The 15,494-nt window shown below is 39.5% G+C and overlaps 1 protein-coding gene across 2 annotated transcripts in view; it reads right to left on the bottom strand.

The window, feature by feature from the left end:
• Positions 1-2,347: 2,347 nt before the first annotated feature.
• Positions 2,348-15,494, bottom strand: part of LOC122543748 (fibronectin type III domain-containing protein 4) — a 210,159-nt gene continuing 197,012 nt past the window's right edge. For both annotated transcript variants that reach the window (XM_043682510.2, XM_043682517.2), the window contains one exon: positions 2,348-9,901. In XM_043682510.2, coding sequence (XP_043538445.1) covers positions 9,860-9,901 — 42 coding nt within the window. In that variant the 3' untranslated portion in view covers positions 2,348-9,859. The remainder of the gene's footprint in view (positions 9,902-15,494) is intronic.

Raw genomic sequence — 15,494 nt, 5'->3', positions numbered from 1 at the left:
TTTCACTTTTTTGCAATAACTGTTCATTTGAAAGATCATCGGCTTTGATTAGATTCCCTACAGTGTGGAAACAGGCCCTTCGGCCCAGCAAGTCCATACCGACCCTTCAAAAAGTAACCTACCCAGACCCATTTCCCCTCTGACTAATGCACCCAACACTATGGGCAATTTATCATGACCAATTCACCTGACCTGCACATCTTTGGACTGTGGGAGGAAACCGGAGCACCCAGGGGAAACCCACGAAGACATAGGGAGAATGTGCAAACTCCACACAGACAGTCACCCAAGGCTGGAATCAAACCTGGGACCCTGGTGCTGTGAGGCAGCAGTGCTAACTACTGAGCCACCGTGCCAACCCATTGAAATGTTGTTTCTTTCCACTGACGCAGTCCAACCAACTGGGCTTATTCTGTTTATTTTATAGATTTTTAACATCTGCAGTATTTCAATTTTGTAGTTATGTCACGACAGTTGGACTATTTTAGGATTTCAACACCACATTTGCTTTCTTGTTAAAGTTTGCTGACAGAACTTTAACTTTTATTTGAGGAATTAATACGATAGGAATAGGAAATTGTCAAACTAAAAACATATAAAAGCTTTTATCAATTTCTATTTATCAGAAAATATCCTTAAACCATTCTACTCTTTCAGCACTAAATTATAGCTGTGACTCATTTTTAAAAACACACTGAGATTGAATCGTTTTTGAGTTTATATACTTTGTATGTAGAGTTGTTTAATAAGACTTAGTGAGAGTAAGTTTAATTAGCTGAAATAAAACAAAAAAACTGTGGGTGTTAGAGATCTGAAACAAACCAAAACAGAAATTGCTGGAGAAACTTAGCAGGCCTGGCAGCATCTTCAGATGGGTTTGTTTTGAAGAAAGGTCATAAAACTCGAAATGTTAACTCTGTTTTATCTCCACAAAAGCTGCTAGACAAGCTAAATTTCTCCAGCAATTTCTGCTTTTGTAAATTTAGTTTGCGTTTTATCTAAATTTTATGTGAACTGAAAAAGTGCTTGCAAAGTGAAGAAAGTATGCAATCAAAATGGACAAAATAAAGGACACTAGAATATGTATTATTATGTCTTCAAATAATTGGCTATTGCCAATGCAGTCGTAAGTGTGATAAAGTACAGAAAGCTACAGTGTGGTACTTTCTTCAGTAACTTTGAGCTCAGTGGATGAACCATTAAACAGGTAATTAGTGAATAAGGAGGGCCTGAGCAGATTTCAGCTACAATGTATTGTGACTATATTGGTCATTTTTAATTTCATTAATTAAATACATTGTGTGCTTCAAAGTTTATCCTTGTCAGACTTGGAAAAGGATTTACCCAAAAGCTGTATCAAAAAGTACAAAGCAAGGGATGAGTAGGTGAAGGGAGTAGTGCAGTAACTGTACTGTATAGGGGATTCCTAATTGAAAGTTTTCTGTGCCTTTTTCCACTTCTCTCTAATTTCTAAACTTTATTTTTTCTACCCTTCAACATTTGAACTTTTTTCATTTAGTTTAATTGTACTCTTTTCCCTTTGATGTTGATGTTTTGTTCTTCTCTTCACATTGCTTACAGATCGTTTTCTCTGTCTTTGTTCCTTCAACAGTTGTATATGGAATGCAGGGAGCAGAATATGATTAGCTAGCCAAATGGTAACCAAAAAAAAAATGGTCAGTTGTGACAAAAACCCATCTGGTTTACTAATGATCTTTGGGGAGGGAGGTCTGCTATCCTCATTTGGCCTACCTGTGACTCCAGACTCACAGCAATGTGGTTGTCTCTTAACTGACCTCTGTTATGGCCGAGCAAGCCATTCAACCTTATCAAACTGCTAGAAAGTCTTTTTAAAAAATGAATGAAACCAAGGAACACAGCATCAACTTAGGCATAGCAAATGAAGGGGGCAAACTCAGCCTTGTTGGCCCTTTGAAGTACTCCTCACCAACTTTTGGAGTTGTGTGCCAAAATTGGGAGAGTTGTCCCATAGACTAGTCAAGCAATAGCTTAACATGCTTATACTCACTAAATCAGAACTTGCAGACAATGTCACAGACACCACCTTCACTATCCCTGGGTATGTCCTTTCCATTAAGAGACAGTGTCACCTTGGAGAAATTTTGGCACACAACTCCAAAAGTTGGTGAGGAGTACTTCAAAGGGCCAACAAAGCTGAGTTTGCCCCCTTCATTTGCTATGCCTAAGTTGATGCTGTGTTCCTTGGTTTCATTCATTTTTTAAAAAGACTTTCTAGCAGTTTGATAAGGTTGAATGGCTTGCTCGGCCATAACAGAGGTCAGTTAAGAGACAACCACATTGCTGTGAGTCTGGAGTCACAGGCCTGGAAATGCTCAACATTGACTCCAGATCCCATAAAGTTTCCTGGCATCAGATCAAACATGACCAAGGAAACATCCTGCTGATTACCAACTATCTGCACACCTTGGCAGATGAATTATTACTCCCGCATGTTGAACACTACTTGGAGGAAGTACCGAGGGTGGCAGAGACACAGAATGTACTCTGGATGGAGGATTTCAGAATCTGTCATCAAAAGTGACTCAGTAGCATTATTACTGAATAAGTTGGCCAAGTCCTTAAGACATTGCTGCTTGACTGAGTCTGTGACATGTTCAGAGAGAACTATAAAAACAGAAAAAATCTATTGACTTTGTCCTCACCAATCTTTCTGTTGTGGAGTGTCCAACCATGGCATTAATAGTAGGACAGATCACTGCACTGACCTTATGGATACAACATCCTATTTTCTCTTTGAGGACATCCTCCATTATGTTGTGTGGCCCTATCACTTGCTAAATGGGACAGATTTTGAACAAATCTAGCAACTCAAGACTGAGCATTCATGAAATGGTGTGACCTATCAGAATCAGCAGGATTGTTTTTGACCTTAAACCTCATGGCTCGGCATATCTCCCTCACAAATACAAAAGGGAGGCTAAAGTCAGAAATCAAGTTGAAAAGAAAACCTTAAAGTATCAGAATAAATAATACATAATTAAATTATTAAATAGTAACATGACATTGCAAGATTTTGAAAAATTAAATATTTCTGGCAATGTAAAATGTAATATTAGTTTGAGCAATACAAGATTGAATATCTGTGTGGACAATTTATGATTTAATATATGAAATAGCACTCATTGTAGGATTCAATGCGCTAAATATTAGTTATGGCATTGTAGGGTTTAATCACATGCTAATGCAATACATAAAATATTGAGTATCAATGAGGCAATTTAAGATTTAATATAATAATAAAGAATAATTAAATTATTGTTTTCAAGTTAGTAAAATTAAGGCATAGGGATAATGGAATTGGAAAATGACGGGGGCACAGAAAAGACTGTCAGCTCTGTGGGACAGTAGAAATTAGTGTTGTTAAACTTTGAGAGGATGCAGAAGAGATTTACAAGGATGTTGTCAGGACTGGAGGGTTTGAGTTACAGGGAGAAGCTGAATAGACTGGGACTTTTATCCACTAGAGTATTGAAGAGGTTTATAAAATCATGAGGGCCATGGATAGAGTGAATAACCTAGGTCTTTTTCCCCAGGTGAGGGAGTCCAAAACCAGAGGGCATAGGTTTAAGATGAGAGGGGAAAAATTTGAATGCATTGGAGAGAGTAAAGAAACAGTTAACTCGAATGATTCTAGGTATGATAAATTTCAGCAATAAAGATAGATTGAAGAAGTCTTCCACAGATAGAAGAAGGGTCAGGGGAGATCTGACTGATGATTTCAAAATCGTAAGCAGGCTCGACAGAATAGAGAGGGTGAATTTATTTCTGCTTGTACAAGAAGCAAGAACAAATGGGTATCGAGTTAGAGTGATGTGTAAATGAAGCAAGGGTGATAAGAGAAAAATCTTTTTCATACACTGAGTACTTAGAACATAGAACATAGAAGAATACAGCGCAGTACAGGCCCTTCGGCCCTCGATGTTGCGCCGATCCAAGTCCACCTAACCTACACTAGCCCACTATCCTCCATAGATTATGGAATGCATTGCCTGGGAATGTGGAGGAGACAGGATTGATTTAGACATTCAAGAGGATACTGGATGATTATTTGGACAGTAATAGTGCACCGTGATATGGGCAAAAGGTGGACAATCGGCACTAGATAATAGAGCATGTGCAAGGACGATGGGCAGAGTGGCCACCTTCTGCACCATTATAATTCTGTGATTCTGAGAAGTCCACATGTTTTCTTGCATGCTCCCCCCACCCACCAGGATTGCAAGAGGGCTCACTAAATGTGTCCCTGCCTTATTGAAGCTATTAAGTTTCTCAAAGGCCCATGATTACCTGTTAAATTCTCTAAGCCTTCAAATGCCAACCTTGCTCAATACAACAATAAAATTCCTGCTTCAGCAATAGATAGTTATGTTTCCAGGATCATTTTCAAGATTAAAATATGCATTAGTAGCTGACATTTGTGCATGCTTTTGTGTCCTTCAGTTGAATGATTGCACTGTCTGTGATGAATATAAATAATCCCTTGATACTTTTGAAGTGGAGCAGGTGCCCTTGGTGCTATAATCAGTGTTTACCCTTTACCTCCAAAACTACAATTTATCTTATTGTGATGTTACTTCAAAATAGGTGTAACTGTTGATGGAATAGTCTAACGGTGTGATAACCACTATTTAAACTTCTTGCCTAGATTTATATGTTTCTTTCCATTTTAATTACCTTCCATTCTCCAATCCTGAATGCAATAATCCACATTGCTGTTTAATTTCTCAGGTGGTTGCTATTCTTCATATACTCAGTGAATACTGGCGTTGACTCTTAATATTTCTGACTCTGTTGGGACTTGGAATAGGACCACAGTGAGATCAGACCTGTGAGCTGAAAATTCAGGTTTGTGGATAATGATGCAAAAGGGAAGCTAGCAATAAGAAAAGGATATTTTACTTCACTGAGTCCAGTTGTCCATAAGAACACTGAAACAGTAATTCTGTAGGTCTGCAGTGTGCAATGATCACCAAAGGACTCTAAAAAGGGTCTCAGATTCGAAAGAAGAATCATACAGGATTCAAAACACTATTTCTGTTTTTCTCTCAGCAGATGCTGTGCGACCAGTTGAGTTTCTCCTGTTTTTATTTCTAAATAACTTGAATACTTTTAGGTGAAGAACAAACCTGCATTCTGTGAACTAACAGAGGTTGGTCTTCTCTTTGAGTCATTTGAGTGACCTTGTGGCAAAAAGTCAGCAGCCAGTTTTGAATCTCTCTCGATTTTTATTTCCATCAAATTTAAATGCTCTCACATTTGGTAAGGTCTCTAGACCCACAATAATCTGTTTACCTTTTAACTATGCTCTGAAATGACCTAAAACGCCACACAGTTCAAGAGCATTGAGAGTATTAATGTTTGAGGTTTTCCTGCATGATATTAAAGTAGAGAAAACTACTGTGAAGGCTGAATATCCTCAGTCCTTTTCAGTAAACACACCCAGCACAATTTCAGAAGAAGTGGGACAGAAAATAGATTGGGGTGTTTATCCTTCAACCTAGCTGCTCCAATTTGGAACAGAGGAATTCTGACAAAATGAACAGTGACAACTGAAGTGAGAACACTTCTTCCTGTTCTCTCACGACTGGCAGCTGGTAAGCTTATTGTGGCAAGAAGCTGGTCCAAAGGAAAGGTGAAGGCTTTACTTGGAGGGTTCAAGTTCAAGTCCACCAAACTAGAAAAATAAAATTGTTTTAAGGTTGTTTCCTTATAGCCCTTTGTAGAAAATGAGTCACAGGTATGCTAACCTCTCTCCAAAATTATATTTTCCCTGGATGTGGTAGTGCTGACAGCATTGGTTGTCCGTCTCTGATTGCCCTTGAACTGTGTGGCTTTTTAGATCATTTCAGAGCATAGTTAAGAGGTAAACAGATTATTGTGGGTCTAGAGTGGATCAGACCAGGTGAGGATGGCAGATTTTCCTTCACTGAAGGATATTAGTGAATCTGATGGATTTTTACAAAAGGTAATAGTGGCTTCCTGGTAATGACATAATATTGGTGCAGACAGGTGTTGAAAGGCATACCATTATCTAATGGCTGACCAATACCTAACATCAGACAATTTGCCAGTATATGCACAATCCTACCATGATCACTTCATTTATTTTATAATATAAAAGGAGAGAAAAGAAGCCAAACATATCTTCCCAGGTTTAGCAAATGGTGGTAACTGGGATCATTTTGTGGCTGGATTCTGAATTTAAAAAAGGCTTCTAAATGCTTTTACACACTGTTACTTTGATCACATTCAAGTATACCGAGAACAAGTACATTGGGAAATATTTTTCCCTCGAAGAAAAACATTGATTGCTGGATACTATTTTGAGAATAAAATATGAGGGCGATAATCACATGCGGCAGTGAAAATAAAATAATAAAATAACTGTTAATCTTTTTAACCTGTTCCAAGCTGATCTAATAATAAATGCAACTCCACAGGACAGGAACAACATCTATGCCCATACATATCTCTTGAGCTACAGTTCATTTTTAAAAAAAACTATTACAAGATATGTACTTTAATTTACAAACTGAAAAGAAATTAGGGGAGAATCTTCTGCCCATATTGGTGGTGAATATGGTGATAGAGGCATTTAATCAGACTGGAGGGTGGCAGCTGAGGTCTCTATCACTTTCCTACTTCCATTCTGATTGTCCAATGCCCATGGCAGGCTTTCCCTGCCCTGCTACTATAAATGAGGCTTCGAAGAGGGCAAATAATGATTGCTGAAAGGATTCATTCCACTACTGCTGGCATTAACCCAACAGCAAGCAAAAGGCTCACTCACGCTCAAACCAGTGGTCAATCTACCCCATCTCTCTCATTGCATGCATAAGATTTAATCTTAATATGTGACTAAAAGTGAAAAGGAAAGTATTTTAGATATATGTGATATCAGACAGGCACAAAAAATAACTGAATATTAATCCAGCTTTTTGGATCAAGAAGTCTATTTAGCCCTTTGAGAACATCCCCTGTGTACATTACTACCTAATTTCTTCAGCAAGATCAGGACACTTTTCAAAAGGCACATTGCAGTTACCGTGAAGATTCCTAAATAGCCTAGCCTGGATGCACCATTTGGCTACCATTGACTGTCTATCATGTTTCTGGTATAATTTCCTCAAGAGATGCTGTAAATAGCTGTAAATAAAAATCACTCAGGAATTTCAGGGCCTCTAACTTTTAATTGTGGAAGACTGGAAATCTATTGGATAGGCACTATCCAAATTCTTCATTAACAGCGTTTAAAAATAAAAACAAATATGTAAACATCATGTATGCTGCAATCGTATGGCATTGATGAAGGTAATGAATAGGATTTAATTGAAGATAGCTTAGATAAATACGAGGCTCTGTTCTCAGCTGGAATCTCACTGTACAAGAATGCCCACTTGAGGATTAGATGCATAGATCTGCAGGTGATTCTTGGTGTTCTCAATGTTCAATGAAGAGCTCGGGCAATTTTGAATTACGTTTATAAGTTATATTTGGAAAAAAATAAAATGTGTAATCAAAGTCTGAACTGAATTCATACCATGCATGTTTAAATGTTTTCCACTTTTCAGCTAATAATGTGGTATATTCAATATACCATATTTGCTTGAAATGGGGGAGAGATTACTGGTGAGCTCTGGCCTACAGTAAGAAGATGAATGGTCTTTATTTTTCCACTCAATTTCAGTGGGAACATTTGTCATAAATGCCACCTTTGGGGATGTTTATTCAAATGTAAAATAAAGAATTACTGTAGTGGGCACTCATCTCCTTTGTGTAAACTAGTCTACACCAGTGTATCAATATGGTACAACGTTCAGTGAGAAAGTTCATGTCTCAATTAATCAATAAAGGATGAAAAACATTAATGGGATATTATCTCCATGAAAATAAATTTGAAAAATACATTTGAAAAATAAATTTCTCATAAGCAGATGATCCAATACAAGCCTTTTACACGTCAATAATGCATCTTGTCAATTTCAATATTTACCACTTGCTCCAAAGCAATATTGTCTGTTGGGACTGCTGAAGATAAAAGAAAAACATAACCAATGAATTTACAGAGCATCTCATGGCATGGACTATAAGCCAGGAGTTATTAAATATCTCGTGCACCAGCCTTGTTCCGTTATGGCACTTACTATCTCCATCTAATATTGGCTTAATGTTGATAAATGTCACAGATGACTCAATGCCTGCACTAGGATATCATAGAAAATTGATCTCCGTGTCATTCTGATATAACCAATGTTGCCAGGTAAAGGTAAAGTAGGCCTTCTCTCTCATTAGAGATAGATGATTGGTAGGGATAACCTGAGAATCACCACACCTCAAGCAAAGGGAGAGGTTGAGAAAGAGTCCTTCATGGTACCATCAGCCGGTGTGGGAATTGAACCTCCACTCTGTATCACAATCCAGCCGCCCAGTCAATTATACTACCCTGACTGTCAGGTATATGCATAGCCCAGATTCAGTCCCTATCACACAGGTGGGCCTGGGGAGAAAAAGCAGAGGGCAATTTCCCTGGTGAATCGAGTTACAAAACAAAATGTAACAGTTTCCTGAGACTGCTCTTTGTCACAAAATAGCAGATATATCAGGAAAACATGAAAAAAACAGAACCAGAGGAGAAAATCATAAATAAATTATGATAGTTGAAGTTTAGAACTGTAATGCCAGCTTTATGTGCTATTCCAGTCACACATTTTGCATTGCTAGAAGCATGGCAGGCAAAATGATTCTCAACGTCAGGCACTTCATCTCTTGCAGAGGATGTTTCTACCTTTGACTCTGCCTTTAACATGAGGAATTTCCGCTTCTACAGAGTGGCATTTAAGCAGCTCAGTGGCCTTCCTTCTTGAACCACACAGCATCAAAAGATCCCCCAACATTGAGAAGATCCTCATTCAATTCTACTATTTCGAAGTACAACTGTATGATTATGCAAGGTGCTGTTTTAAAATGAATACTTGAACCTCAATTGCTAGGTATGAATAGGAGTACTAACTCTATTAATTAAGGGAGTTCTCTTCACCTTTTAGAGTTAATCTTCCTGTCAGAAATATTATGAATCAATATAACAGTTCAAACATGAATGTAATTAAAGATGTTTTTGACTTCAATGGAACTAATGAGAATCAAACTAATTCTCCATATATAATGTGTGTTGAATTCCAAAACAAAGGAAAAATAAACCAGTGTGTACTGTTGCCAAAACAAGAAATGTTCTGTATAATCTGATATTTAGAATCTCAACTCAAGAGTTTCTTCCAAGTTGGACAGATCCATTTGAGTATCACTGACACATTTACAAAATCTTCTTGGTCAGCTTGCTGGTGCTTCCTCACCTGTTCAGTCTATTAGGTGCATGGAAATTCACTGAGTGCATATCTGGAACCATGCTATTTCATAATTGAGTGCTTTCCAGGTGTTGAGTTCCTGAGCTGACCATCATGTCGGTCTACCGCACTCTTGACAAAGAATCTTAGATTGGTAAACCAAATAATGAGAATGGGATCTTTATGGAGTAGGGTGCTCTGATGTTTGCAGTCTTCATGTAGATCTTAGCCAATACTGCATGTCTCTGGATATCATTTGCACGGGTCACCTTTGTTGGCCCTTTATGCTGAAGAAGGAATTCCCCATGTACGGCCTTAATATCCATGCAGGTCCTTTGAGGAAAGGAAGCCTTGGCTATGACATGCTTTCAAGCATAAAGAACTGGTGTTAATGGAACTGGTGTAAAATATGGATTCATCAGGTTTTCCTTTAGTCTGTTCGTTCTTGTCCCATCTGAAGAGCTGTACCGCAGTAATCAAACTTCAATGATGTTAATTGATGGTGTGTTATTTTGGAACTAAAAACAAGGAAAAAAATTAGAATCAAACATATGTTACAAGCTCTTGTAGACAATTCTTTGTTCACTTTGATGGAAATATTTGGGAGCAAAGCACATTCTTAAGTCTTAGATATTTAGTGGAGATTTTGGGGAGAAAACACCAGAATAAAAGCCATTACTAAGCAACGGAAACCTGTGATATGGGACTGAACTTTGACAGGGTGAATCAAATAGAATGGAACCCGAGTGCTCCACTCTCTCCTGCTCCCAACATCCTAAATTAAGTGTAAAATGGCCAATTGGCAGCTGCCAGCCTAAACAGGGTCTTTGATTTGATTTGATTTGATTTATTGTTGTTACATGTACCTGAGTACAGTGACAGCATTTGTCTTGCGAGCAGTACAGGCGGATCTTAAGATACAAGGACATACACATCAGAGGGTGCTTACACAAAGTGAAGCATACAATGTTATGTCTGCACAGGAGGTGCACAAAAGCAATATCAACATTAGATTTGAAATTAGAGACGTTTATTCAGCAGTTTAATAATGGCAGTGAAGAAGCTGTTCTTGAACCTGTTGGCACATCTATTCAAGCTTCTGTATATCTTCTGCCTAATGGAAAACATTGGAAGAGAGTGTTACCAGGGTGGGAGGGGTCTTTGCTAATGTTGGCAGCTTTTCTGTGTGGTTGTAGATGGGGTATATGAATGGGAGGTTGGCTTTTCTGATGGGCTGGGCTATGTTCCAACCTTTTGCATTTTCTTATGGTCCTGGGCAGAGCAGTTGCCATGCCAAGCTGTTACATACCCAGACAGAATGCTTTCAGTGGTGCGTCTGTAAAAGTTGTACATGCTAAATTTCCTAAGCTTCCTGAGGAAGAAGAAGCGTTACTGTGCCTTCTTGACCATCGCAGCTCTGTGAGAAGTCCAGGGCAGATTGTTGGTTATTGCAACTCTGAGGAACTTAATGCTCTTGACGCTTTCCACCTCAGTTCCATTGATGTAGATAGTGTACGTGATGGCCCCATTTTTTCCTGAAGTCAATGATCAGTTCTTTTGTTTTGCCAACATTGAGAGTTTGTTATCATTGCATCACAACACCAAACACTCTACCTCTTTCCTGTATTCTGACCATCGTTGTTTGATATCTGACCTCCAATGTTGGTATGGTCAGCGAACTTATAGATGGCATCCGTGTGAAATTTGGCTGTTGTGAGTATACTGGGAGTACATTTGGAGGATGAGTACGCATCCTGGTGTTGAGCGTTATTGCAAAAGAGGTACAGTTGTCTATCTTCACTGATTGCCATCTGTAGGTCAGGAAGTTGATGGTCCAGTTGCGGAGATGGAGTTGAGACCCAGATCTCAGAATTTTGAGATTAGTCTGGTTTGGATTATAGTGTCGAAGGTGGAGCTATAGTTGATAAATAGAAGCCTGATAGGTATCCTTAGTTTCCAGATGTTCCAGGGATGAGTGTAGGGCTAGGGAAATGGTGTCCGCTGTGGGCCTGTTTCAAAGGATCGAGATAGGCTGTGAGGCTAGAATGGATGTGGGCCATGATTAACCTCTTGAAGCACTTCATAATTATAGAGATCAGAGCCACCTGGTGGTAGGCATTGGGACACATTGCAGTGTTTTCTTTGGTACTGGGATAATAGTGGCCTTTTTGAAGCAGATGGGGACATCAGATTGTAGCAAGAAGAGATTAAAGATGTCAGCAAATACTTCTGCTGGTTGGTCCGCACAGGATCTGAATGCATGGCTGGGAATTCTGGCTGGGACAGTCACTTTCCTCAGGCTTTTTCTCAAGAAGGCCGATCTGATGTCTGAAGCGATGACTGAGGGGCTGTGGGGGCAGGAGATTCTGTGCCATTGCCATTCTGCTCGAACCCAGCATAAAGAGCCATGTCCAATCTGGCACTGAGACGGGTGACTCACAACAGAGGAGTGGTATGAACAGCCAACAAATTAAAGTCTCTGCCCTGTCAATCTTGATTTCTTTTGGGAAGCTCAAAGCAATGAATAAATGAGGCTAGAAAACAAGGAATGACACCTTCACCAGCAGACTGTATACTCCACACAATCATGGTCTTTTCTTCTACTATTGTGCCATCTCCTCATCCCTAACATAAAGCACTCCCAAACATTTTCCAATCCAATGATGAGAAGTGGATAGAGCAATTTATAAAAAAACACGTAATTGAGTAGCTTGATAATTAATCATTCCAAAATGGAATGGACAGTCAATTGCTGTGCCTGCTTACCCTTGGTTACTTCAGAGATTGGCATGATGACCCAGTGAGAGTCAATAAGTGGTATTGTCACAAAGCTAGTCCCTTTTTTTTCTGAAAGCTATTCCTTGGCTCAAGGATACTCAGAGGGGCAATAAACCAGGCCGAGCTCCAATCAGACTGATTAGGTACAGAGATGAAAAGGATTTTGAACAAATATTTAAACAAATAAGACTTCAGGCCAAAGTGGTCATGTTTTAGAAGAGACCTGTATAAAGAAAGGGGAGTGGTCAGCTCTCTAGCTGAGCTGAGCAGTTTAGTTCAGTCCTGAACTGGTGAGGAGTTCAACAGTTAGTTGTGTGGAAACTCTCTCTCTCTCTTTCCATCCTTCAACTTCAATCTGAATGGGCTAAGAAGTGGCAGATGGAGTTTAATTCAGATAAATGCGAAGTGCTGCATTTTGGGAATGCAAATCTTAGTAGGATTTATACACTTAATGATAAGGTCCTAGGGAGTATTGCTGAACAAAGAGACCTTGGAGTGCACGTTCATAGCTGCTTGAAAGTGGAGTCGCAGGTAGATAGGATAGTGAAGAAGGCATTTTTCTGGTCTCCTTCATATCGGAAAGATGTTGTGAAACTTGAAAGGGTTCAGAAAAGATTTACAAGGATGTTGCTAGGGTTGGAGGATTTGAGCTATAGGGACAGGCTGAACAGGCTGGGGCTGTTTTCCCTGGAGCATCGGAGGATGAGGGGTGACTTTATAGAGGTTTACAAAATTATGAGGGGCATGGATAGGGTAAATAGGCAAAGTCTTTTCCCTGGGGTCAGGGAATCCAGAACTAGAGGGCATAGGTTTAGGGTGAGAGGGGAAAGATATAAAAGAGACCTAAGGGGCAACTTTTTCACGCAGAGGGTGGTACGTGTATGGAATGAGCTGCCAACGGAAGTGGTGGAGGCTGGCACAATTGCAACATTTAAGAGGCATTTGGATGTGTGTATGAATAGGAAGGGTTTGGAGGGATATGGGCCGGGTGCTGGCAGGTGGGACTAGATTGGGTTGGGATATCTGGTCGGCATGAACGGGTTAAACCGAAGGGTCTGTTTCCATGCTGTACATCTCTATGACTCTATATGTTTCATTTATACTGTTTTTTTAAAGGGATTTTGCTTATTGGGACTGTGGTGTATATTCACAACAGCTTAATTAAGTCTAGCTTGGATGTTCTGTAGGGGCTCTTTATTCTGTGCTTTGTATTTCATTGTATCATTTTGTGAATAATTTTTTGTCTGTTTTAAACTCTTGTACTCAACCTAGCTAACTTACTCTGGGTAATTTTCACTGTACACTTACCGAAACAAATTGTAAAGTTATGTCTGGGGCTGCCTGCTTAAGAATGTTTTGAGTGGTTTGGCCTAGTCCATAATAGTATCTTTTATACAACAGAGAATGACCAGTCTAAATTGTGATTGTAAAATTGAGCCCTGGTAACAGAAAACGTCCCAGCTTGAGTTCCCACAGGAATCCTTTCCTTACCACTATTCTTCACAATTTAGTTCTCCTAATATCCTATGCTTGTCCCCTTAGGTTGTCAGTAAACCATATAGCTTGACATCTAACATTATCTTGTAAAGCAGTCTCCCATGTTGTGTTTCATTGAAGATCTTCAGAAATCAAGTTAAACTATTCCCTTTGACTTGAAGCCTGATGGGACAAAGAGCTTTTAGCAGGAGGCTACTCTCTTCATTTTCTTCATGGCTCATTATAACATTTTCAAACTCAGCAGTGAACATTTTAATAAGGATGTGCTAAGTGAAATTGTTGCCTTTTGGACCTGCATCTCAGCAGAGGTTAAGGATGGTATTGTCTATGATTTAACATGTCCTTGAACCCGTGTATGTCTCGCGTCTTCCAGATTGAAGGAGACAACAGCTTACAGTCTGTCTTCCACTGTGCTTTAAGCAGGTACGGCAAGTATACAGCTTTACCAGGGTAGCAGGTTGCCTATGCTGCAGTGTCACTGTCTGCACATGTGTTACTTTATGGCACTGCATTTAAATTCAGAGATGTTAAAAGAACAGAATGTCTTCTGCTCCTTCTATGTCCAATTGACAGCACATAATTTTTATCAATATCCATTGTCCTGGCAGCAGTTGTTGATGCCTATGATCTATACCAGTGTTTACAGGGTCTCTGGTTAACTGAGTCCTTTCAGACTGTGGCCCTATTGTCTTTAAAACAGGTTTGAAGCTTGGGGCTAAAGTAACTGGGGTCTTGAGATTTGACACAAACACGTCAATCCCAATAAGTGTCTGATAGACAGAGGATTGCCCGAGGAAGAAACTAAAACCTTAAATGAGAAGGTCTCAGAGTAACGTGAAAAAAGGGATAGTCAACATGGCTTTGTGCATGGGAAATCATGTCTCACAAACTTGATTGAGTTTTTTGAAGAAGTTACAAAGAGGATTCATGAGGGCAGAGTGGTAGATGTGATCTACATGGACTTTGATAAGGTGTTCGACAAGGTTCCCCAAGGAATACAGGGAGAACTATCCATTGGCATACAGAACTCGCTTGAAGGTAGAAGACAGAGCGTGGTGGTAGAGGGTTGCTTTCAGACTGGAGGTGGAGTGCCACAAGGGTGACTCTATGTCGAACATATGAAACATAGCAAGGTCTCATTGTATAGTGCCATCTATATATACAAGGTGGCAGCAATCTGACCATTTATGTCAGCCTGCTGAACATCCATATTTTTAGGTCCAAATTTCCACTGCAGCACCCAGACATGGAAGCAGTTTCAGCACATGTTACAATAGCAGCTGAGGCTTTACCATGACGCAGCTTTGGGTGGCTAAAGTCCATGAATTTGGTAACAGGTTGTCTGCTACTTTCACACTGGAAATAATGAATTCTAAGCTCTGTGCAAAGTCTGACTTGTTTGCCAATACAGAAACATTTTATGTGTATTCTTTCTTTTACATTTGGCCATTGAAATTCGAATCTGAGTCCTCTATAACAGAACCCATATGTGACTTTGTCCTCCTGCTAGCTGCCACCTTTGCTAGAATTTCCCTCTATCCTAACTGCAATCTGTTTGGGCCTTGTGTCTCACCACATGTCAATTCTGCCTCTAGTTATCCTCTAATGAATGTTTAGAGACGATTTATGAACTGGTTCTTGGGACTACGAGAGCAAGGGATAGAGTTTCTTCATAATCAGTTATTCTTCTTCATTTTACTCCTGGACCACTAACCCACCAACTAGCTGTTTTTTGGATATCTGAGAAAAAAAAACGCATCCAGTTAGGATTACACTGAAGGGAGGGAAAGAAATCAAGACAGACATGACTATAGTTTTTAAGGGTTGTGGGCTGTG

This window comes from Chiloscyllium plagiosum, unplaced genomic scaffold (genome assembly GCF_037043375.1).
Source record: "Chiloscyllium plagiosum isolate Xiang-an unplaced genomic scaffold, Cpla_swu_hap1 HiC_scaffold_3, whole genome shotgun sequence".
Taxonomy (NCBI): domain Eukaryota; kingdom Metazoa; phylum Chordata; class Chondrichthyes; order Orectolobiformes; family Hemiscylliidae; genus Chiloscyllium; species Chiloscyllium plagiosum.
This window is presented reverse-complemented; position numbering and strand designations above follow the sequence as displayed.